At 42.1% G+C, this 27,461-nt stretch overlaps 1 protein-coding gene across 6 annotated transcripts in view; it reads left to right on the plus strand.

The window, feature by feature from the left end:
- The window catches only part of LOC136841016 (lysophosphatidylserine lipase ABHD12-like), a 640,887-nt gene that overhangs the window by 284,344 nt on the left and 329,082 nt on the right, over window positions 1-27,461 (plus strand). For 5 of the 6 annotated variants that reach the window (XM_067108055.1, XM_067108059.1, XM_067108060.1 and 2 more), the window contains one exon: window positions 12,386-12,504. The exons of the other annotated variant lie outside the window; for it this stretch is intronic. In XM_067108055.1, coding sequence (XP_066964156.1) covers window positions 12,386-12,504 — 119 coding nt within the window. The remainder of the gene's footprint in view (window positions 1-12,385; window positions 12,505-27,461) is intronic. 6 annotated transcript variants of the gene reach the window in all.

Below are 27,461 nucleotides of genomic sequence, written 5' to 3' on the forward strand. Positions count from 1 at the left end.
GTTGGCGGGTTCTGCCCACAGGCAGTCGTCCCTTCAGTCGGACCTGTTGCAACTTTCCCAGGTCACAATAAAAGATCACTGTTGGAAAGGCATCCAGTCAGAAGTAAGTAGGCTTTCCTTGAGTTCGGAAGCTTCCAGCCCTGAGAAAAGGAGCCAGTGGTGCTTTAATGATGAATCACAGCCACTGAAAAGGTCTGCGGCAGATAAGGTCCGCTCCCCTCCAGTGCCTTACAAGAGATTTAGAGAGCACCAGCAGCAGCTTTCATGTAGTTTCTGGGATTCCCCAGAATGCTTTTCTCCAGAACTCCCTATGTGGCAACTGAGGCGCTCGTCTGCACCAAGACACTCCTTGTCTTCTCACAAGTGCCCAGTAGCGCCAAAGAGCAGTCGACCTCCCAGTAACGCCTGGAAACTTGGTAGCACCCGAGCACCCAGTGGCGCCTGAGCTCCCATTAGTGCCTGATCTTCTAGTTACGCCTGAGTGCCTGGCATTGCACAAGCGCCCTTCAGCGCCCAAGACTTCAGTACATGGACAGACTCTGCCTCCCATGGAACGATCCACACATTCCGACATATCTGGCGTCAGATACCAAACGCCTAATGACAGCTAACCCTTCAATGCCCTCTGCAGATTCAGCGGACCCATCCCTAGCACCAATTCAGCGTCGACTGGCTGACGTCTTAAGTTTGCTCAGGAGAGAGCCCTCTTCTTCGGCCCAGACTCCTCAGGAGTCGTATCTATCCTGTTTCGTCAGAAGAAGAAGGTGAAAAAGGTGATATGGATCACATCTCCCCTCTGACAGCCTATGCAGTTTTATTGACATACTTGCTGCAAAACTTTCCAGGATTCTTCTTGCCTGTGGCCCCAGCCTCCCCGGCTTCGACCTTGTTCATCAGTGACAAGCCTACTGACTCCTTTAGGCTGCTGCAGATGGTGCATTCATCTTCCTCTCGGAAGGCTCTCAATGAGCTGGATAGTTGGCTCTCGGAGAAGAGAGAGCAAGGGAAGTCTTCATTCAGTTATCCTCCCACGCATCTCGTGCTTGGAGGTATTCTTTGTATGACACCAGAGAAGCTCCCTCACTGGGAGTGGCTGCCTCCTCCCAGGGGGATTTCTCAGGACTTACAGACTCGTTTCAGAGATCAGCCTTTGCCATCGCTAAGGTGATGTTCTTCCCTACAGAACTTGACCACCTTCTGAAGAACCTTTATAGAGGTTTTAAAGTGACAAGTTTCTTGGACTAGTTGGTGGGTGCATTAGCCCATAAGATAAGAATTGCTCTTCACTTCCTGAGGACATCGCAGCAGATTGGCTGAATGTCCTGTCATGCATGGATAGGGGCATCAGGGATGGCTCTCAGGAGTTAGCCTTTCTCTACATGGTGGGAGTACTGAAGAAGAGAGAGCTCTGATGTTTGTTCACCATGAAGAGCATCACGGCTTCTCAGAAGTCTGCCCATTTATACTCTCCTCTCAATTGCCAGCATTTCTTCCCTCAAGCTACAGTCAGTGACATTGCTTCAGAGCTTCAGAAGAAAAGCACATAGGACCTTTTAGCTCGTTCATGAGGTTTTCAGCCTTTTCCAACGAAGCTTCAGCCCTCCTCGAAAAGAGAGCCATCGAGGAAGCCAAAGAGTTTAGGTCGGACGGTTTTTACAACCACCTCTTTGTAGTCCCCAAGGCATCAGGGGGATGGAGGCCAGTACTGGATGTCAGTGCCTTGAATTTCTGTGTTGAAAAGGCAAAATTCAAGATGGAAACAAGTCACTCTGTCATGTCATCCATTCACTGGGGTGACTGGATGACAACTATAGACATGCAGGTTGCCTATTTCCTTGCGTCCAGAGTCCAGGAAATATCTAAGATTTGTATTTTGCAACAGAGTGTACTAGTTTTGGGCCTTATGCTTTGGCCTTTTGACCTCTCCGCAAGTGTTCACCTGAGTCTTTGCTCCGCTTTCCAAATGGCTTCATCTGATGAGGACAAACATCTCCCTCTTTTTAGACATTTGGCTCCTTCGATCACTGTTGAAGAAGTGTGTAAAGTCACCACATCGGCGCCAGCGTAGTGTTTCGGCGGCGCCATTAATTAAGTCTCCGCTGAGCATGTTTTCTTTGGTGACTTCCCATTTTCTTCAAACTCAATTAGTCACGCCTAAAACGTGCCAGGTCACGCATTTTCAACCATTTTTACTTTATGCGTATTTATACAAATGTCACACATTGTGTATCACATGTTTCTTCATTCACAGGCATCAAGACTGTATCCATATTGTAGTTCTGTATGTTTTGTATTGTAATTTGTACTCGTTCACTGCATATTATTGTTTATTGTTTCGACCTCAGGTCACAGTCAATTCCGTTGTCTCTCGCGGGCCGGCGTCAGTCGGCCGCTATATAAACTGCCTGGATCTGTAATAAAGTAGCAGTAACTTTTACCTGCTCGTTTCTTTGACACCTTACAGTGGTGACCCCCGGAGTATCCCGGAGCCATTAACGGACCGACACGGCGACCTAGTCTTGGCTCCAGGATTTCTCCAAAACGCTCTTAGCGGCCTAAACACGGCGCTGTAACCAGCGTTTGAGCGTGCTGACTCTCGTCGGCGTACCCCACCAGCGTCACTAGCAGAACCACACGGCGCACGAAAGTGCGTACTGACGCGAGTACCCCACTCCAGTAAGGGGTCAAAGGAGCGAGCATGGACGCGGATATCACCTCCATGCAGTTAAACGCAGTCCCCGCGGACTTAGAGGTTTACCTACCTCCCATCACACCCGCGCCCGCCCCTGCATCGAGGCCCTCCCACAACTCCACACCAGCGCCACGAACACACGACGGCCGGGCAACACAATCGCGGGCCGCCCTCACCGTAAAACTGCCGCCGTTTATGCAGGGGAACCCATCGATGTGGCTGCGCAGGGTGGAGAGCCACTTCAGAATCGCGGACCTGACGGACGAAATCCTACAGGCCGACACAGTGCTCAACGCCCTTCTGGAGGACGTATACAGAAAACTCATCTCGCGAGTACCCGAAACACACACCCTCACATACAGCACCACAAAAAGTTCCTCCTCGAAGCTTGCTCCTGCCCATCGCTGAACGGGCCGCCCGTGCTATCGACCTTGCCATAAACCCACGCCACGACCTCAATTCAAGAGACGCTTGGAGCATGGTCGTGGATCTCCTATCACTACCAGACTTGGGTGGCAAAAAGAAGCGGCAGGAGATAAGCTTCGCAGACGGAAATCTACCTTCGCCAACTCCTCCCGGAGGTACGCAACCAGATCGCTCACCCCTACACCATGCCTATCGAGGACCTCATAGAGACGGCGCAACATCTCACAGACTCCGTCAAGGCTTCACAGCGGCTAAAACCGGCCACACAGCCGGTCAGCTCGTCCAGCCTGAAGAGGACATAGAGCAGCCCGTCAACGCCATCGCCAACAGACGTCCACCGAACCACAGCAGATGGAGGTCCCCGGGCTTCTGTCACTACCACAAGTGGTTCGGAAAGGACGCCCGAAACTGCCTGCTGCCCTGCTCGTTCGCCCGTTCAAAAAACGGGGTGGCGGCGGCCAGCAGGACAGGCCGCCATGGCAGCCGAAGAACCCAGGGCCTCAAAAACAGTAGGTTTTTACGTCCGCGACACCGTCTCCGGCAGGATGATGCTGGTCGACACAGGGGCCTTTAAATCGGTCTTCCCAGCATCCAGAGGACTGCAACCAGACACCAGACCCGGCCGCTTTTCCTGACGGCCGCCAACGGAACCCCATCCTCTCCTCACGGCACCAGGCCCCTGTCGATCTCCATCCTTGGCCAGAGTTACTCCTGGGACTTCATCGTCGCGGACGTAGGGAACCCCACTCCTGGGGCCGATTTTCTGGCACACTTCGGCCTGCTAGTCGACGCGAGGCGCAAGCGCCTCCTCGATACCGACTCCTGCCGGTCTCTCCCGTTAACAGCGGGACCCAGACCCACCATCAGCGCCGCCGCCCCACCAATATGCACACCTACTGTTCGGAGTTCCCTGAGGTATTTAAGCCCGAGCCGCCAAGTCCCTGGGGCCCCAGCCAAGCACGGCATATACCACCATATAACGACTAAAGGGCCCCTGACACATGCGAAGTTCCGCAGGCTTCCCCTCAGCGCCTTCAGGAGGCGAAAAAGCATTTCGCGGAGATGGAGCGGATGGGCATCTGCAGGAAAGCCTCCAGTCCATGGGCCTCCCCCTCCACATGGTGCAGAAACCGGACGGCTCCTGGAGACCCTGTGGCGACTACAGGTGGCTCAACATTGCAACAGAGCCCGACCACTACCCTCTACCCAACATGCAGGACCTCACGGCCTCCTTTCACGGGCCAAAATATTCACTAAATTGGACCTTCTTAAATCTTATTTCCAGGTACCTGTTGCGCCAGAGGACATACCAAAGACAGCCATCATCACGCCCTTCGGGTCCTATGTGTTCGCCTTCTCCACCTTCGGGCTGAGGAACGCTGGGGCCACCTTCCAGCGGCTCATGGACAGCATCCTGGGGGACCTAAAGTTCTGCGTCTGCTACGTCGACGACATTCTCATATTTTCCAGGTCTCACAGCGAACACCAGAGACACATCAGGGCAGTCCTCCAGCGCCTCCAAGAGAACGGCCTCGTCGTCCGTTTTGACAAGTGTACCTTCGGCGTCCAGAAAGCAGAATTCCTGGGTCACGAGGTGTCTCCGACAGGCGTCCGCCCTCTTACATCGAAAGTAGCAGCTGTAGCCAGGTTCCCGACACCCACCTCCATCAAGGCCGTCCAGGAGTTCCTTGGGATGGTAAACTTCTACAGGCAGTTCATCCCCGGGATCGCGCGACACCAACGGCCCCCTGATGGAAGTCCTAAAGGCCAACCAAGTCCCTGTCTTGGGGACCCAGCCAGCAGCAGGCCTTTTCCCTGACGAAGGTCGCCCTCGCCAAGGCAACCGCCTTGGCACGCCAGGATCCCAAGGCCCCCCTCCAGCTGTTCTGGAGCAAATCATCAACGGCGCCCCCCAGCCCATCGCCTTCTTCAGCAAGAAGTTCAATCCCGCAGAGACCCGCTACAGCACCTTCGACAGGGAACTCTGCGCGATGTACAGCGCAGTTCGGCACTTCAAGTTCCTCCTGGAGGGGACGCCCTTCACAATCTTCACAGACCATCAGCCACTGGTTCACGCCTTCACGAAGCAGGGGACGCATGGTCTTCCAGACAGCAGCGCCACCTCTCAGCCATAGCCGAATTTACCTGTTCCGTCAGGTACCTCCCGGCAAGAAAAATCCCGTAGCAGACGCCCTCTCCAGAGTCGAGTTGAACGCAGTGCAGCTTGGTGTAGATTACCAGGACCTTGCCAGAGAACAGGCCGCTGACCCAGAAACCCCAGCATACCGCACCGCCATCACGTCCCTCAAGTGGCGGACGTGACCCTCGCCCCGAAGGCCCCAGGCTGCTCTGCGACATCAGCACAGGTCAGCCCCGCCCTTTGGTTCCAGCCTCACACCGCCGCCAGGTATTTGACATAATTCACGGCCTCTCACCCCTCCGGCAGGACCACGCCAAACTGCTTTCAAAAAGTTTGTCTGGCACGGGGTGCAAAAGGACGCCACGGCCTGGGCAAAACAGTGCCTGCAGTGCCAGACCAGTAAGGTGGGTCGTCACACGCAGTCGGGGTAGGCGAGTTCCAGCAGCCAGGGCGCCGCCGCCACATCCACATCGACGTCGTCGGGCCCCTTCCCCATCAGGCGGATCCAGATACCTCCTGACGGTGGTAGACCGTTTCAACGAGGTGGCCCGGCCACACCCATGCAAGAAGCCACCGCCAGCGCGTGCGCCGAGGCCCTGCTCTCCAGTTGGGTTAGCCGCCGGCGTCCCCGGACCACATCACAACCGACAGGGCCCCGCCTTCCTCTCTGAGTTGTGGTCTGCCCTGGCTCAACTGCTGGGAACCACGCACCACACCACCACAGTGTACAACCCAGCGGCCAACGGCCTGGTCGAACGTTCCACAGGTCCCTAAAGTCATCCCTCATGGCCCGCTGCACCGCCGAGGACTGGAAACATCAGCTGCCGTGGGTCCTCCTCGGGTTGAGAACCGCCCCAGAGCCAACGGCACCCCATCTGCAGCCGAACAAACCTATGGGGAACCCCTCGTGGTGCCGGAGAGCTTGTGACGGATGAACGCCACTCCCCATCACTGCAGAGGCTCCGCGACGTGGCGGCAAGTTCGCCCCTTGGCGCGCTCATACATCGACAAAGCAACCACCTTCATGCCGCCACAGCTGTCATCCGCCACCCACGTCTTCGTCAGAGTCGACGCCATCCGTCCACCACTAACCAAGCCCTACAGGGGACCCTTCCGCGTGCTGGAACGAAACAGCAAGGGCGTTCCAGCTGGCACTCCCTGGCAAGGGACGACTGGGTTTCAATAGACCGGCTAAAGCCCGCCTTTCTGTCGGAGAGTCCCGACAGCGACGCAGCACCCTTCCGCCCAACCGCACTCCAGCACGCCCTCACCCCCGCAAACGCGGCCGCCCCAGGAAGGGACCGCCCAACCAGCAGCCTCACAGGCAGGAGACCCCTCCGTTATTTTCAAGGAGCCGCGGCACCCTTCAGCGTCCCAGCAGATACAGGGATTAGTCAGACGCGTCCCTCGTCTTTGGGGGGGGAGTATTTGTAAAGTCACCACATCGGCGCCAGCGTAGTGTTTCGGTGGCGCCATTAATTAAGTCTCCGCTGAGCATGTTTTCTTTGGTGACTTCCCATTTTCTTCAAACTCAATTAGTCACGCCTAAAACATGCCAGGTCACGCATTTTTAACCATTTTTACTTTATGCGTATTTATACAAATGTCACACATTGTGTATCACATGTTTCTTCATTCACAGGCATCAAGACTGTATCCATATTGTAGTTCTGTATGTTTTTGTATTGTAATTTGTACTCGTTCACTGCATATTATTGTTTATTGTTTCGACCTCAGGTCACAGTCAATTCCATTGTCTCTCGCGGGCCGGCGTCAGTCGGCCGCTATATAAACTGCCTGGATCTGTAATAAAGTAGCAGTAACTTTTACCTGCTCGTTTCTTTGACACCTTACAAGTGCATGGAGGATTTTTGAAAACCCTTCATTTAGCTCAAGAATTATGTCTCCTATTCAACCTCCAGAAATCCCAGGTGGTCCCATCCCAGACGACCCTCTATTTGGGGATGACGATAAACTCCCAGAGTTTTCAGGTTTTTCCGTCCCCCAAAAGAATTCAGTCATTCCTGAAGAAAGTTGGAGAGTTCCTTGCTCGTCAAACCTGCTTGGTGAACCAATGACTGAGCCTTCCCGGTAACTTAGCCTCCATGGAGCAATTTGTTTCCCTAGGAAGGCTCCACAGGCCAGCTGGGACAGGAAAGCTCATCCAGACACATTTGTCTTTCTGATATTGCAAGAAATAAAGGAAGATCTCTTGTGGTGAAAGTCAGAAGGCAGGCTGTCAGAAGGGAGGTACCTTCTTCCATTTAACCCCAACCTAGACTTCTATGCAGCCATGTCAGATCTGGGCTTGGGGGCGTTCCTAGGCACCCAAGAAGTGTCAGGAATTTGGTCCCAGGAGCAGATTCACTGGCACATCAACCTCAAGGCACTGACAGCAATTCAGCTAGGCCTTCAGCATTTTGCGTCAGTAGTCCACAGTCAAGTAGTGACCGTACACTCAGACAACACTACGGCCCTGACATATATAAAGAAGCAAGGAGGGAAGCATTCATTCTCAATTTGTGAAGCAGCAAGAACTGTACTTTTATGGGCAGACCACAACTGGACCAAGTTGGTGATGCAATTCATCCAGGGCAAGCTCAATGTCCTTGCAGACGGGTTGAGCCATCACAGTCAGGTGCTCCCACAGAGTGGACTCTTCATCCGCAGGTGTGCGAGGATCTGTGGAAACTGTGGGGGAGACCTCTTGTAGATCTGTTTGCGACGTCCAAGAATCATCGTCGACCAGTCTTTTGTAGTACCAGTACCAGACCCTCTAGCTTGGGCGACAGACCCATGATACAAGACTGGTCACACAAGGATCTCTATGCCTTCCCACCATGATACGGGAAGTCCTCAACAAGTTCCTCAGTCACATGAACGTCACTGTGCCTCTAGTGGCCCCATTCTGGCCATGACAGGAATGGTTTCTGGATCTCCTCAAGCTGCTGACAGACTCTCTAAGGTTGTTACCACAGAGACCAAGTCTGCTCAGACAGCCCCACTTCAGGCGGTTCCACCAAGGACTGTCCACTCTGGCCCTGACAATGTTCAGACTTTCAGGAAACTCCTCGGACAGAAGGTGTTTTCAAGAGCAACATCAGAAGCAGTTGCGAAGTGTAGACGCCCCCTCCTCCAGCAAGGTCTATCAAGCCAAGTGGACAATCTTCAGAGCATGGTATAGAAGACATGACTCTTCTTCTGAGACGTCTGTAGCAGACATTGCTGATTTTCTCCTGTATTTGAGGACATCAAGGGGTCTTTCCTCCTCTATGATCAAAGGATACAGGGCTATGTTGAGCTCAGTGTTTCAGCACAGAGGAATGGATCTCTCAGCCACTCAAGACCTGTCTGGCCTCCTAAAATCCTTTGATACCTCCAAATCCAAGGGGCAAGAGGCTGTCTCTTGGAATTTGGACGTAGTCTTGAAGTGGCTCTTGGGACCTTGCTTTGAGCCTCTTCATTCTGCTTTGCTACAAGATCTTACCAGCAAGACCCTTTTTCTTGTAGCATTAGCAACTGCCAAAAGGGTCAGTGAGGTGCATGCTCTTGACAAAGAGTCGGATTTTCCCAGGGTGATGCCATATGTTCTGTCACCCTGGGCTTTATAGCTAAAAATGAAGACCCAACCAAACCCTGGCCTTATTCCTTCAAAGTTAAAAGCCTGATGGAAATACTGGGCCCAGATGAGGAGGAGAGAGTTCTGTGCCCAGTAAGAGCACTAAGGTACTACTTGCAGAGAATGGAGAAGATTCGAGGTCCTACGAGTAATTTAAGGTGCTCAGTTAGAAATCCGTCTCATGCCCTGTCCAAAAAATGGCTTGTCTTTCTTGAAGTATCTGTCTCTGAAGCCCATTCTCAGATTGGAGAGGAGGCTTTTTCGTCCATCAGAGCTAAGGCTCATGAGATCAGAACAGTCTCCACGTCATTAGCCTTTAATTAACAAAGCGAATAAAATATACTACAGACAAATAGATTTTAACAACAAAATAAAGCTTCCATACAACGAAAACATCCACAAAGCCACTGAACAACTCTGGTCTAACAATCCTTTCATTTTCAGTTATCCCAAATCCATCTGGAGCTCACTTATTAACATATACTTAAATAAAAAAGGGGAAGAAGTAAGAAGCCAGAGTTTACAAGATTCCGTGCAGCAATTGTAATGAGATTTACATTGGGGAGATGGGTAGATCCCTCTCGCAAAGATTAATAGAGCACAAAAGATCTTATGTTTATTATTTACTTTGAGAGTTCGGGGATATGGGTACATATTAGAGATAAAGGCCATTCCCATAAATTGGTGCGGGCAGAGCTGGTTTTCAAAAGTAGCTGTCCATACAAAAGAAACATGCTGGAATCTGCTCTCATCAATCAAACCAACAATATTAACTTGTCAGGAGAATATTGGAAATCAGATGACATCAACGGGTTAATCCTCAGACCTCTTCTGAAGCAGGTATTCAAGGAAACACGACCACCTGACACATCACCAAACGGGAGTTAATGAGGCCAAAAGTCACTAGGGAATAGTTTATTTTCCCTCCTTCTTGGGAAATGGTCACCTGCATACCATCAGAAACTTAATGCCACACCTACATATGTTTTGTATATTTACCCTTGTAACATTTCATCTATCCATATTTTACTGGTGAACAGAGGCACAGAAGAAAGTGCTCAAAATATAAGGTTGCAACATTCAAATAGTGTTTTATGGGCCTCTTTATCTTCATATATATATTGTAAAGATTAGCGCCAAAATATGCTATGAAAGCTCCCGCCTTTCTGCTTTGCTTGGCCGATAGATAGGCCTCTGTCTATTTTGAACCTGTGAGAGGTAGTCAAATTCTGGTTCGGGTTAGTTTCAACCAGTAGAAGTCAGGGTTTATAGAATACATCCTTTTCAAAAGCTATAATTTTCTCGCCTAAAACTGGCTTGCGCCATTTTCTTTGGTACAGAAATGACCTTTCAGGACATGGGCCCCCTACATGTCCAGAAGCATTCAAAAGGTCAGGGCGAGAGAAGCTTGACATCTCACACATAGTCGGTAGTTTAAGCAAGGAGGTCACGAGAGCAGACCTCACACCCCCCGCCTCCTCCCCTCATCGCCACGTGGAAGTTAACTGTCCTGTGCTCTGTACCAACCAACCACGTGGCCAGCAACAAGTGCAAGGGGGATTTGCAAAACCAAAGCGAGTGGAAACTCAACTGCAGCCTTTCATCATCACAAGGAGCATGTTTCCGCCTGACCTACAACTTTGAAAGCAGTTCCTTTTTGAGGAGGCCCTGTATCAACACACACACGTGAACCCTGGCAGAAGACAGCCGCTGGACGCCGACATCAGCCTTATGCCAAACCCATGATTTGGTAAAGTACCTAGAACGAAGTTGTTTAGTCACGTTATGTTCGCCCTTGTGCATTTATTAAACTTCTGGGCCTATAACTTGGTATTCCCTGATGCTTCTTTGTTCAATCCCGGCCCACATGTTCACTGCCTCCTTGCTCTGAGTCAGTACAAGAAGCCTCGGGGAAGTCTTCTGGGGGTAACGCACCGCCCTCAGCGCTTTGATTGTAATTCATTCCCAAATTCCAGCATTAGATTGTAACCTAGGTCCTCATATCGTTTCAGAAGGACGTCTTCACTTAGCAGAATTCTCCTTGGTCCATGTTCCTGGCATTCCCAAGCTTTCCCCTCCCCCTTCGGGAGGACTTCTGCAGCAGCAATTTAACGTGTTTCAGTTCATTTTCCCTTTGATCTTGTGTGTCATGAAAATATACCTATTTTTGTATGTTTGTTTCAGGTCTCTTGACTTCCCTTTGAGAAAGAGCCCTCTGCTCCTTGTATAACTCCTTTTATTTTTGTTTTTATATGTCCTGGTTATCTTGCAAGGCCATTTTAAAGTAAGGTACTAAATGTGGAGTCTTAAGAACCACCTGTTCTGAAACATGAAAAAAGGTGGACCAGACTGCTGTATATATAGGAATCATAAAATATATATATATATATATATATATATATATATATATATATATATATATATACAGGCATATAGAACAATATATATATATATATATATATATATATATATATTATATATCTTATATATATAATTGATAAAGAGGCCCATAAAACACTCCCACCAGGAACGTTGCAACCATATATTTCGAGCACTTCCTTCTGTGCCCCTGTTCACTAGTAAAATATGGACAAATGAAATGTTACAAGGGTATATATACAAAACATATGTCGGTGTGGCATTAAGTCTCTGATGGTATGCAGGTGACCGTTTCTCAAGAAGGATGGAAAATAAACAATTTCCTAGTGATTTTTGGCCTCACTAACTCCCGTTTGGCAATGCGTCTGATGGTCGCACATATAAATTTATATATATATATATACCTGTGTGTGTGTATATATATATATATACATGTATATATACATATATGTATATATATATATATATATATGTGTATATGTGTGTATATATTAACTATATATATATATATATATGTATATATATAGTCAATGGAAATATATATATACTTATATATATATGTGTATATATATATATATATATATATATATATATATATATATATATATATATATATATCTTTATATATATATATATATATATACACAGAGAGAGAGAGAGAGAGATTAAGTTAATTATTCAAGAATGTGTTTTTGCACATATTTACAGTATATACAGTATTGCATTTAATGGTATTAGTGTTTTCTAAATACTTTTCAAAGACCTTTGTTTAAAAGAGAATAAAGAGTTGCCTCCTACAAAGTCTCTTATTCAGTTTACTTCATATATGAATTTTATTCTTTTACCTTATGCATTGCATGGAGTGCATAAGGAAAAGTGCACTGAGGAAATAAAGGTTGTTTACTGAAGTAATAATTCAGTATGATTATTCTGTCTTTAATATTTACTCAGAGGGAAATTCATTGCCATCATTCTCCAACACAAGAGTACTCATACATTTTCAATGCATTATGTTTATCAATCCTTGAAATGTTATGTGTGATACCAAGTATTTTGCTTAATAATTTGATCTATTTGGTATTTACTGGAGTAATCCATCCAAATTTTCAACAACAAAATTCTTTTTCAGTGCTTTTAGGACTGTGTTGATATGGGCCTTCTCAACAACACTAATTACATATGGAGTTTTGCCTTTAGTGTATCATTTTTGTCCTGCTCTTCAACGTCACCTTGTGTTTTTAACATTTGGTAAGTTTGGAACTGTTTTACCTCGGTTTTGAGCATTGTATAAAATTGAATTTTTTCTTACTGCTTGTTTGGTAGACTTGAAAATATGTTATAGGTTCCATACAAATTTTGAAAAACAAAATTGCCACCACAGGATTCTGTTATATTTTTAGAATTAAATTTAAAAGATCATACATGAAGGAATAAAGTAGGCACCATCTCCCTCAATGGCCTACCACTCTGATGCATTGGGGCTTGTGTGTGCAATGAGTAACTTGGGCACTGGTGAGGGGATAGTCCTTTCCCTTGGTGGATGCTACCATATTACCAAGGTCAATTTATAGCATCCATACAATGACAGGATCTCAGTTGATCCTTATTCTTTTTTCTTTTCTTCCCTTCTTGCTCTTTCTTTGATATATAGATCATGACCGAGGCATAACTATTTGAACTTGGTGGCCTCACCACTTGGTAGGCCCCTCATAGTGCAGGCTTCAGTCTGTCAAGAGTGACTCCAGTTATCTGGTATTATTAAACTATGAATAATGGCAGTCATGCAAGGTACCATGCTTTGGAATTGATGATGAAAGATTTTTATCACTCTATGGATGGTGAAAGAGGTTTATTACTCCATTTAATTGTTTGTCGACCTTAAGATAGGTAGCTGCTCATCATTTGTCCCAACAAATCCCCTACCTTTGTTGAGCCTCATAGTGAATGAGAGCTAAAATCCTCTGATAAGGGCAGATGGATCTGGGGTTCTATTCTGTCAGCACAAATTCATCTGCTGGGACATGGAGATGAAACCACCATACCAATACCAGGCCGTGGGGTAGTGATGACTCTGGTGGTGAAACAGATCAGTATATGTAGTTTGCAGCAGTGTATTAATATGAACTTGTTCCTATGAGGATACAAACCTATGCTTTTACAAATAGAGTAACCAGCACTTCTTGTACTTCGGCTGAATATACTGACAAAAAAAAAAAACTTTCCATATCATACCCATCTATAAGCCTGTGTCTTCTTCACAAATTAGTTTCGTCAGGACAAATGATGTCTTAAGAGCACTAGCGCCAGCTTGCAACATCTGAACAGCACCAGCAGAGAAGTTAGGTAACAGCAGTCAGAGCAACATCACTCCAGGAATTGTGGATAATGGACTACAATACTTTATTTCAACAAAGACAGAGTTACTACTATAAAAGAGGCACAGAATCAGTCATCAACAGTTATCAGTTATTAAACTGCAACATCACTCATTACTTTAAAAAACAAGAAAGAAAAATAGGGAAAGACTCTCAAATCCAGGATCAAAGAGGCATACAAAAAGCTTGGAGATTATAATATTTTGATTTTAAACTACTACATTGTCTTTGAGGACAGGGATACAACTGAAAGTTAGACTGAAAAAGAATCTTTGAAACTCCCATTTCTGTTCTCTGAGTTACAAAACTGTTATTTTTTGTTATTAGATGAAACTTCAACAATCAAATGTCAAAAACTAGAATGGAAAATCCCCATAATTTTGCTGGATCAACAGTCCTTAGTGGGTGGTTTAGTTGTAAAAAAAATCACGTTTATGAAAAATTATTTTTATTTTGTTATTAGTATTTTGTTCTTAATTATTTGTTTTTTATTTTGATGTATTTCTAGGGCCATTGTTCACAACCCAAGATTACTCCTTTTAGTAGTAGTGGAGGGAGGGATCCCATTTTGAAGTAAGAAACAGCGAAGTATTCCCAGAGAATGCTGAAGCTGTATATGAAATGTGTGTGAAAGGATTCTCATCCAGTTGATATTTGTATAATTGGGATAATATTGCTTATGATCACTCAAGGAATCTTTTATTGTGAAATTCAGTAGAGACCCCTGAAAGCCTTTTGTAATTTCTGGAATCAATCCCCCCCTCGATGTGGGACCACCATACGTGGTGAGGGGGCTCTTGAATCCCAGGAATTTGTTCCCAGGTTTGAGTCCAAGAGTCCCAAATATCATTATACATTGGTTTGGATTCATTTTTGTGGAATTTTCCAGTTTTGCTCAAATTTATTGGACCCGATAAGTAAGAAAAGATATCATAGCTGGGATTGGGTTTATATCCGAAGCTAAATAGTGGGAACTGTGGTAGGACCATCAACTGCCTGGTAATGTTCAGACCTGAGAGTTATCAGATTGATAGCTCAAAGGTGGAACTATTCTTTCGGGCTGGACCACGGATTCCAGGGGGTTCTGGTTCTAGGGATAGGACTCTCGGCTTTCTTTCCGGTTTGCCCATGATATGATTAGGATGGGGACGATTGTATTCTTGAAATACTCTCAGTCCTAGCAAGCAGGTTTGGCTTACGCTTGGGCCACTCTAATCATGTTGTGCCATCCCCATTGGGGTAGGGTAGGAGGCGGACATTTTGGAGTCGGTTCTCACTTGTGCCATTGGTGGAAGAATAAACTCCATGAAAGGCTGACGATATCTTTTTAAGGTTTCAGGTTTATTTATTATTATTTTTTTTCTTATACTTAAATCTTTATTAATAGTAACTGTAAGGATTCAAGTATCCCTGGGCCCTTTGATGACACTGACTTAGCACAGTTAATGAGCTCTGAAACCGCCTCTGACATCCTTTGACTAGAAAAATCCAAAAAATCTTGATGTAACTACACTGGAACCATATGCTACAGTACAGAGCAAACCAAAAAAAAAAGTAAATACCATCTTCACCCAACCTTGACTCACTTTGACTCCCTATTTAGGAGTGGCAGTTGGTCAAGGTTTCTAACCTTAGAAACTGACCAAAAAATGTCAGTACTCAAGTTGAAAAATTATTTATTGAGCAGACACTCTACGACTGAAATGTCGTTTAGACAAATAAAAGAAGACATGGCTTATAGAAGCCACAACAAAAAGTCAGTCTGAAAATTATTTAACAATAAAAGATATAGATAACATAAATATAAATATAAAAAAACATGATACTATGAACAGTATTCAGGGTACCGTTGTACTTCATGAGAATAACGAGCCAGTTGAAAAGAAAATGCTATTAGACTCACTTAGAAAGAGATGCCCCAAAGTACAGGATTGTGAACTATATGATCTGCCAAGTAAACAGACGAATAAACAAATCTTAAAAATCTTAAAAATAAAACTTGGTCAAGATCTACCTCAGAAAATAAAAATTTTAGGCCAAACCAGAGAAATAAGACCATACATCCCAAAGCCACTACAGTGTAAAAATTGTAGTAAATATGGACACGCGGAAAAATATTGTCGAAATGAACCTGTGTGTGTGTGTGTGTGTGTGTGTATGTGTATGTGTACTGTGGATCTGAAGAACATGCCACACAGTGGAAGTGCAGCGAACCAAAGTGTGTAAACTGTGGGCAAGACCACCATGCAAGATCCAAAGAATGTATGTACTATATATAAAATACAGAGTTAAAAATATTACAAGAAAGAACTGGAATGTCTGTAAAAGAAGCTAAGTTAGAATTGAAAGTGAGAGGAATTCAAGATCCGTCTAAGAAAGGTACATATTCTTCAATAACAAGAACCAATAATTAAACAAAAATGCAAACAAATAGAAATAACGGAGCACAGAAAAGTAAACCTCAAGAAGAAATTAATGCTTTAGAAATAAAAACTAAAACGGGAAAGAATAAAGAAACAGGTACAAATATTAATGCAGTATTAATGCAGATGGGAGCACAGGAGGATGCTACTACAGAAGTAACAGAAGAGGGTCGTGATGGAGTGGAAATTGAAGATAAAAAAAGGCCTTTGGAGAGAACACCACCCAAAACAAAAAAAAACAACTATAATTAGAGCAACATCGGTTAAACTGAAGACAAAGGATATGATGAAAGAACAAAAACAAACTAAGAATACACCTTCATCTCCTAAAATAATAGTAAAACCTATGGATACAGATATCCAAAACACTGAAGTTAAAGGTAGCAATGATTATGTCAAAGCAGAAGAGATTACTCCATCTCCAGTAATTGGTAGAAGAGCAAATGAAAAAAGAAATGTACCTGATACTACATGTGGATGTAATGATTGTTTCATTGAATTATGCAATGATAACAAAAACATAACAAAAGATGGTTTAGCAAACATTATAAGAAATTTTATGAAATACAGAAAAAAAGAAACCACGGATTTGAGTACCCATGAAAAAGGTTGCATGTGCATTGAGCACTTAGTATATTATAAAGAAAAACAAATGTATGTCGCCAGTAAATTATTAGAAAAAATCCAAATTGATAATACAAAAAAAAAAAGAGTTTAACTCGACCGCTATAACAAAGTGTTTTCAATAGCTATATATTATACAATGGAACGTAAATGGTCTCCAGACCAGATTATAACGATTATTAAAAGAATATGAACCAATGATATTATGTTTACATGTTAACAAAACAATATCAACAATAGGTAAATATACCTTAGCATCAACATCACGAGAAGAAGAAAATTTAGGTACAGCCATATATGTACATAACAAAGTATTTGACTACAAAGTACCTGTTAACATCGCTGACTTGCAAATATCAGGTATTAAAATTTGAATAAAAAATGGTAATCATGTAATTTATAATTTATACAACCAACCTAATAAAAATTACGACATTGATAAACTTAAAGAATTACTTAACAATGCCAAGGAACCTACATTAATAGTAGGTGATTTTAATGCTCACAACCCGATGTGGGACTGTAATTGTACAGACTCAAATAGAACAGGAAGTAAAATAGAAGAATTCATAGATTCATATGACATGTGCTGTATAAATGATAACAAAATCAGCACATATTTTTCTAAAACACATGGAACATTTTCCTCAATCGACTTTACTCTACAGTATGTACAGCAAACATAGTAGACAGATTGGATTGGAATACAGTTGATGACTGTGATCATTTCCCAATATTAATTTCATTATTACAAAATAATCCCGCCAAGCATGTCCCTCAATATAACATTTATAAAACAGATTTGGAGCAATATGAATTCCACTCTAGAAATATCCCACCATTTGAATATTTAATAGACCATAATGAAAAATTTCTTGTTGATTTCATTAAAAATGTTGCTGATAAAGCCATACCAAAATCAAAAGCTCATCCAACAAAACACAATGTCCCATGGTGGTCTGAAAAACTAACAGAATTGATAAAAATGAAACACCAAATTTGAAGACGATCAGATAATTTGAATAGCAAGTTCAGTAAAATAAATAAAACATTACCGATATTAGAAGAAAATTGACAAAAACTGACTATGTTATTATTAGAAATTTATTCATTAAAACTTCTTTATAACAAAATATCTGCAAAATTTAAAAGAGAAGTAACTCAAGGAAGAATCATTTCATGAAGGAAGTATGTGTCAGATCTCTATACTAATACTCCCATACAAAAAATATGGGAAAAATTCAGGAAAACAAATGGCACCCATGTTAAACCACCTAGACATGCCATGGTAAAAGATGGGAAAAGAATATTTGATCCAAAAGAAATAAGTAATGTAATAGGAGAAAATTTAGCAAAAGTAAGTGGTGACAAAAATTTAGATGAGCATTTCTGCACAAAGAAAAATAGTATAGAATTAATAATAATAAATTCTGAAACAATAGAAGATATATATTTTAATAGGGATTTTAATATGGAAGGGTTAGAATTTGCTCTGTTGAACAGCGATAAATCTGCCCCTGGAGGTGACAGTATTTGTTTTGAAATTATCTGTCATTTAGCACCTTTGGCAAAGTCATACGTATTAGAGTTTTATAACCATTTATGGCTTCGAAATTTATTCCCTGCTGAATGGCGTAAAGCTATAATTATTCCTATCCCCAAACCTGGAAAAGGTCCCAGTAATATAAACAATTACAGACCAATTTCTTTAACAAGTTGTTTATGCAAATTACTAGAGAAAATGGTAAATGCTTGACTAACATGGCGCATTCAAGAAAATAAAATTTTGACTCCCACTGAGTTTGGGTCACAGTGTAACAGATCTACACTGGATTCTCTGTCGAACTTGGAAGACCACATACAAGGAGGATTTGAACGAAAATAAATTACTATAGCCGTCTTTTTTGACACTGAAAAAGCATATGATACTACATAGAGATATGCAATACTAAAAACGTTACATAAGAACAGCATCCGTGGCCATTTACCTTGGTTTATCCAAAACTTTCTGACAAATCGCACTTTTCAAGTGAGAATTGATGATGTATTGTCAAGTACATTTCCTCTTGAAAACAGTGTTCCACAAGGAAGCTTCCTTAGTGGCACACTGTTAGCAATAAATGATATCAGTACTAATCTACCAATCAGAATTAAAAGTAACTTGTATATGGGTGATTTTGCCCTATATTATTCAGCATCTCGCATAAAACATGCGGAGCGAATCATAAATAAAGCTATAATAAAAAATAGATGAATGGGCCTCATCTGTAGGCTTTAAATTTTCTATACAAAAGACTCAGGCAGTAATGTTGTATAAAAATAAAAAGTGGAAAAAGGTGAAGAAATAGATTTAAAAATCAGAAATCGTTTCATACCATTTGGCCAAGCAGCAGAATTTTTGGGATTAGTGTTTGATACTCACTTGAACTGGAGAGCCCACATAACATACATGAAATCAAAATGTAAAAGAGCATTAAACCTAATTAAAAAACTATCGAACACTACTTGGGGAGCCGATAGACATACCCATACTGTACTGTATAAAGCAACAGTTCTGTCTATCATTGATTGTGGAAGTGAAATATATGGCTCGGCATCAGACGCAATGCTGAAAACATTAGACCTAGTTCATAATGAAGACCTTAGAATATGTTTAGGAGCTTTTCGATCATCGCCAACGTCGTCTTTACAAGTTGAGTGTGGTGAATTACCTCTCTCTCTCCATAGAGAGCTAGTGTCAATGAAGAGTGCTCTGAGAATTCAGACAAATGATTCTCCAACTAAAAAATTATTTGGATTAAGAGACATGTTTATAAACAGTCATCCACCTCCTTTCCCAATTAGAGCTAGAAGATTGTTTGAATCTCTAAATATAAATATACAATTATCTTTTAATAGTAAAATTACCTCCTCCTTGGGCAATGAATAAAATGAGAATTTGTACACACTTAAAGTATTTATCTAAAAGTTATTCATATACCCCAGAACACCATAGACAACACACTGTAGAACATATAATCCGAAAAGTTCCACATTACGCAATATACACCGACGGATCTAAGTCACAGTACGGAGTGGGACATGCTGCAGTATCCCAAGACAGAACGTATCAGTTCTGTCTACCAGATAATGCCTCAGTATTTACAGCTGAGTTATGTGCAATAGCATCAGCCATTAAAATTGTTAAAGACATTTAACAGTTTTGTGATTTATAGCGACTCCAGAAGTGCTATAGAAGCCATTCAAAGCTATAATAAAAAAAAATAATATTGTACAACAAATTAAGTTTTCACTCCATAAATTGTATAATAATGGAAAAAATATTGAAATATGTTGGATCCCTGCCCATGTAGGGATTAAAGGAAATGAAGAGGCTGATAAAGCAGGTAAAGAAGCAGTCCACATGACAAGAGCAAATGTAAACATCCCTATTAGTGACTATATAAGATATATAAAAACAATCATTGTAAGTAACTGGCAAAATATGTGGAATGAAGAACCTGAAAATAATAAATTAAAAGATAAAATCCAATGTTAGAAAATGGAGTTCATCATATCAGGGAGAGAGACACACACAAGTAATTCTGACACGTCTTCGAATAGGCCATACTCGTTTGACACATGAACACTTAATGAACAGTCCATGTGGCCCTCCTCCCGAATGCCCAGATTGCAAAGTGTTGATAACACTTAAGCATGTACTCTGTGAATGTCCAAAATATAACCTGCAGTGATTATTAAATTTTGGAAATGGATCAATAAAAGAAATTTTGTCGGAATCTTCAACATTTTCAGTAATACCCATTTTAATGTTCATGAGGAGCTGTGATTCAATTGATAAAATATAAAAAGTAAATGATAGAAATATGAAAACCCTTAGGTGTCTAATGAACTTTAAAACAACTAAATTTTAAAATTTTACATAATTTATTTTGAATTTTAATATACCTTTTTATTGAGTATATGTGGAAACATGAATATAAATGTATTTATTGTGTGACTGTGTTCCAGTATGAGAGCGTATGCCTTTATGCAGCTTTTAATTTCATTTTCACTCATTCATTCATCACTACCGAGTGACCTATTTGGTCCCAGTGCTGGTAGGCTTCTAGCCTAGATCTGTCATTTCATCCCAATCCTTTGGGCCAGCCCTATGAGAGCTGATAGTCAGCTCAGTGGTCTGGTTAAACTGTTTTAATAATAATATAATAATAATAATAATAATAATAATAATAATAATAATAATAATAATAGGAAAAAGACCTTCTTTAATACTGGTTTTGTTGTACAAATTGGCAGTTTCAATAGCATTTATTTTATATAGTAAATGTTCAATTCGTCTTATCAGTTGCTTTTCTTGTGCTGGAATGGTTGCAAGCAATTGACTGATATTCATTTCCGGTGGTTGAATCGACACCCCACGAGAACTACCTCCTACACATCACTAAACCCTAGTCGATACCCCACAAGAACTACCTCCTACACATCACTAAACCCTAGTTGATACCCCACGAGAACTACCTACACATCACTAAACCCTAGTCGACACCCCACGAGAACTACCTCCTACACATCACTTAACCCTAGTCGACACCCCACGAGAACTACCTCCTACACATCACTTAACCCTAGTCGACACCCCACGAGAACTACCTCCTACGCATCACATCACTAAACCCTAGTCGACACCCCACGAGAACTACCTCCTACACATCACTAAACCCTAGTCGACACCCCACGAGAACTACCTCCTACACATCACTAAACCCCACGAGAACTACCTCCTACTCATCACTAAACCCTAGTCAACACCCCACAAGAACTACCTCCTACACATCACTAAACCCTAGTCGACACCCCACGAGAACTACCTCCTACACATCACTAAACCCTAGTCGACACCCCACGAGAACTACCTCCTACACATCACTAAACCCTAGTCGACACCCCACGAGAACTACCTTCTACACATCACCAAACCTTAGTCGACACCCCACGAGAACTACCTCCTACACATCACCAAACCCTAGTCGACACCACGAGAACTACCTCCTACTCATCACTAAACCACCGGAAATGAATATCGGTCAGGACCTACACCCCATTTCTTATTTTTCACCTGTGGCAATGTATGATGAATATATATATATATATATATATATATATATATATATATATATATATATATATATATATATATATATCTATATATATATCTATGTATATATATATATATATATATATATATATATATATATATATATATATATATATATATATATATATATATATATATATATACATATATATATATAGAAATTATATAAAGGACCTCATTCAAACTGGATGGTATCTAATGGAGTATTTATTCAGAATAGTTATAAGCTTTCGTGGACACACAGTCCACATTATCAAGGTAGGCATACTTGATAATGTGGACTGTTTGTCCAAGAAAGCTTGTAACTTTTCTGAATAAATAGTCCATCAGATACCATCCAGTTTGAATGAGGCATTTTAGTAATTCTACTATTGCACAGAACAATTGTGTATGTGATACAGTTAATATATATATATATATATATATATATATATATATATATATATATATATATATATATATATATATATGTATATGTATATATATATATATATATATATATATATATATATATATATATATATATATATATATATATATATATATATATATATATATATATATATATATATATAATTGAGCTGTCATCCTAATAACAAAAGACAACTTAAAAATTACTTCTGCCTCACATTTGGGCCAAAATACCTTATCAGTTAGAAAAGTCTTTGCTTCCTAGGTAAAACTGGAAACTGATGCAGTGGCATTCCAAGAACCAGCTTCTTGAAAACGTGCCTCACCAGGATCAATATTGAACCGCTTACTTGTTTAAACAGGAGTTGAGGTAGAAGCATATAAGAGAGTGCCAATCAATGGATTCATCTTTGGCAAAATGGAGCAATCACTTAAAAACTAAAGGATAATCAACCAAGTCGGGATTGAAAACTGTTACGTCCAAGGGAAGAACTGAGATGGTAGAAAACAGTAAACCCACAGTCAAAGACGGCAAGGTGATAAACATCTGAGATAGTGCAGCAGATTGCTGTAAAAATCGTTCAGATAGTGAAACAAGCATGAAATTTGGTACAAACATTCCTAAGACTACGCTCTCTTAGAAAGGCAGAGGGCTCACCTGAAAATCACCAAGATGGCGGCTATTTTTCAAAATGGAGGCCATCTATGCACAACAATTCACTGGTTTGGGAGCATCTATTGGATGGAATATGCCAGCTTTTTTTTTTTTTTTAAACTCGACTTTTAGGTTATAAAAATGTTCCATACCACACATTTTATTGAAAACCCTTACTAAATGAATTGATAACCAAGATGGCGTACAAAATGGTTTTGCCATAAAAGAAATTTTTTCTATCCACAGCGCTAAATACATAGAGACCAACTGTTTTTATTTAATGGTATATTCATGTGATCAGACAGTTTAACTAATATGCTATTTTCAACTGAAATAGTAATGGTATGGTCACATACAACATTGTGTCTAAGACTGTAACCATAAAAGAAAAGAAGAGAAATACAGACTAAACAGTAAACACAATCTATGTATAGGTCTCTCAACCTACACCTTTGAAAAATTCGAGGATAAGAAGGTAGGGCATGCAAACGTTGGATGCTCAAGCTAGATTATCTACTGAAGAGAGGGCAATATTTATCTAGACTTCACATTTGCAAGTGCACAGAGCTGTGCAGGGAAGACCCAAATGTTAGCACTTGCACCTTTCCTGACAGCCTGCTTTGCATCCACATTTGGTCAAAGCTGTTGGAATATTCTTCTTGGCTAGCCACTGATACTCCAGTGCAAGCTGTGGCCCCAAGATATCTGTGGGTGGCTTTGGTATTGCAGTGTTTGGTGGCACAGGGTTCTTTGTTTGAAAGGAAGCTGGTGAGATGTTTGTGAATGTGTCCGCAATCTTCAGGCACAGACCTCACTTTCTCAGGTGCAAACTTTCAGTTGCTGTCTTTCCTGTCCAGTGTTCTCCTTGGTGAGGTGCTGAAATATGGAGATGCTAGTTCCATGGAAGGAGGTAGTGGCAGTAGTTGCAGATGGGTTGTGGTCGATGTTGTCCATCACTGCAGTGGTGAACAACCAATGCTTCTGTCATGTACTGGGGACAGACAAAAAACACCCTCCTCCACATATTTGCTAACTGTGGCATCTCCTAACTGTGCAGAGACCTCCAGTACTCTGTCATAAGAGATACTGAGGCCATACTGATGTAGCATTTCAACCAGGTTTCTCTTCCTGGTTTTGGCATAGACTGAGAGTCCCATTAGACTGGGAATGGTGTTTCTCTGTCTTTGGAGTGTCTATGAGTTGTTGCTCCTATTTTGTATCGGGAGTAGCAGTTGAACTGCATGAGCTGTGCAATGGCCTGGTCTGACTTTGATGCTCCAAATCGTAACTGTGACTTGATGTCAGCCCCATGCTCAACCATCCCTACAAACTGGAGCAGGAGAGAAGGCACAGAATTTCATACACAAGCCTCAGAAAATGTGCCATCAAACCGTGACTGATGATCAAGTATAGACTTTCTGAAAGATTAGATGATTGAGCAAGTGCTTTTCCCACATCCTTTTGAAATGCAAGTAATACATCTCTGCCAGATTTATGAGCCTCAAGTTCTGGAATTTCTGCCAGAAGTTTGTCTTTGAGTCTCGTGGAATTTACACTTGGTGACTCTACACCTAATTGTTCCAGACGTTGTTGGTAGAGGTGTAAAATATCTGCCTGGTCCCACAAATGTGACTGGATCATCTGAACAAAGGTTGTTTTCAACAATGTATGTCATCAGTTCTGACAGAACTAGTGGATACACATCTGATTCTGACTCAGTGCTACCTTGGTCTTTCTCATTAGGCTCCTCAGGTAGGACCTTTTTCTGTTTTAGAGGGCACAAAGACAGGCATGGTGATACTTTAAACTCCTGTGCAATGACATCCCCACCAGTCAACTTAGCAAGGAGCTTGCCATCACTAAGTATCTCTGCACATTCACGCAATTTCAAGTCAAGGCCCTTAGTACTAGCCTGTCTGAGATCAGATGCAGGTGCCACTTTCTCAGAAAATGCAAACTTCATTGTCATGACTGGTTGGGCGCAGTTAAATAACGACTAGTCTCAGTGTTGCTGGTCTGGTCATTGGATTGTCGCTTTCTTGCTTGCAAGTCCAGTTTAGTGTTGTTAAACAACAAGCGACAGTTCACATGGTATTTTGCTGCATTTTTTCCTGAATTGTGGCCTCTATTGCCATCACCTTCATCCAGCCTTGCTGGATCCATTATCATTGGCATTTCATTAATTTCACTGAACATGGGAATGTTCCTTGCCAGCATTTGTACCCATCATGGTCTAGGACATGATGACTTGGAGGTGATGTCAAGTGCTCACCTCTTTTGTCCTTATTAAACAAAAGACAACACAAACTCCAGTTTGTTTTTCTACTGCTCAATATTGGATTGGCATCACATTCTGCCATGATTTCACTTTTGATTAAGGTTAGGGGTTATCCTTTTACCACCTTAAACAGCACACATTCCTGTATGGGATTCAACTAGGTTTGGTCTCCCTACACCTAGCCCGATCATTCATCCAGTGCCATTTAAGTCCCGTGTGATCTGTACACCATCCGGGTAAAGTACATGAACCATCATGTACAGCCCCCATACCCTTGGCAAAGCTCTCCGGCGCTGGCACATCCTGTCTATTCAGGTGCGGCTATCTAACTATAGCTGGTCTGGGGCTGTTAGAAAGCATTTGGGACACTAAACTAAACTATACTACAGGCTACTAGTCTAAGACTACAGGATTAGTAAAGCTGGATTAGCTGGCACTGAACCCCATGCAAAAGAGTTACACAGCAGTGATGTCACCAGTGTGCCCTGGTTGTGTGCAGACATACACTCTTTTACATTTATTAATTTTCCTTCAAAATTGATGAGTTATTCGAAAGAGATGGCCTCATTAGGATCTAAAACCACAGAAACCAAGATCCATGCTTAAAACGATAATTGTTGAACGGGCATTATTTCTCATTATAATTATTGTTTCTACCTTTTCTTGGCAGCCATATAGCCAAACCATATTTAAAGCACTGGAAAACTGTACTGAAGCTAAGAAACATAATATTCAAGAAATAGTATGGAAGAGCTTTACCATATTGCTAGAAGCAAATACATGCCATTCTAGTGAAAAATTAGCCAAAATCTGTCGATACTGGCCGCCATCTTGGAATTTGGCCGCCATATTAAATTTTTGGGTGTATAAACTTGATCCTTTTCTGATAGAGGGAACTTTAAAGAGCACTTGTGCAAAATTTCATGCTTGTTTCACTATCTGAACGATTCTTATGAAATATGCAATTATCTGCTGCACTAAGAAGGAAACATATCCATAGAATGTCAGCAATGACATCACAGGATGCTGGTGGTACCAGATGGCTGGGAGAGAGCCGGCTGGATGGGAGAAGATAGAGGGTTCTCGCATGATGTCACCATAGAACAAGGACGACAACTGAGGCCATCTGCACAACAATGTAAGAGGTGACTGCCGAGGAACAAAACCGTGTTCTAGCACAAGGCTACCTTAATCTAGATAAATACTGTAAGTGGAGGAAGAGGAAAAGCAGCTAGTACAAATGGGAAAATTTGTCAGAAGGTGACAAATACGAGATGATAGTTGGGGAGCTGAGCAAGAGGGAGAGGTTTATGTCAGAAATGAAAGAAATAATGACAATACAGGGCAACTAAATAATTAACAACCGAAGTGTTGACGCGCACCTCAGAAACTGTTTAAATAAATGAAAAACTGTCTATAATCCCTGGATAACTCACCAGTTCACACACAACTATCGCTCTCTTCAAAAAGGATAATTATTACATTACATTTACTGAAGCCAGTAAACACAAACACTTAACTCTGCCAAACAAAGCCTTTGGAGAACGTATTGAATTCAAGACAGAAGACAGTGAAGGGCACAAACCTTGGTCCTGAGATACGCCTTGGTTCCCTGTCAGCGAAAACCAACTGACACAGGGCAGTCTAGTGGGCAGACTACAGACAGAGAAAGGTTCCAACACCTCTTTGACGGGGGAAACAAAAAAATGTTGACCACTAACATTGGGGGAAAATATGATCTTCACCCATAAAATATAGGGTCAAATGTATAACTGATAAAAGAGGAATATTCTTCAATTTACCTACCATTTTTCTCCTGAACCACACTGGAAGCATAAGAAAGCAGTGCAGATGGAGTGAATGAGGAACCAGCTTATCAGGCAATGGAGGAGGAGGAGGAGCAACACGGAAGAAGGAAAAGACTGAGTGGGTCATCTTGATCCAGCCCTAACGAGTTGTCTACGTAATCTATCTGCCTGCAGCATCTTCGATACTTCATAAAATTATTCATCCTCTCATCAGACCACTCCATAGTTTCTTCACAAGAGAAGTAAAACAACACTATGTCCCTCAACAATTAGGCTAACATAGGACGTGGCCATCCTGCACAATCAAAAGATTCGGTTTACCCAAACTCGTTCCCATATAGCCCAATGCTTTTTGTCTTTGTTTGCTGTGGATGACATAATACAAAAACAGAAAACTAACACAATACCATACAACAGAAGATCAAAATTATTACTGCTAACTCACACCATATGTATAAGGACAGGACATAAGA

The sequence above is a fragment of the Macrobrachium rosenbergii genome, chromosome 8 (genome assembly GCF_040412425.1).
Source record: "Macrobrachium rosenbergii isolate ZJJX-2024 chromosome 8, ASM4041242v1, whole genome shotgun sequence".
NCBI lineage: Eukaryota > Metazoa > Arthropoda > Malacostraca > Decapoda > Palaemonidae > Macrobrachium > Macrobrachium rosenbergii.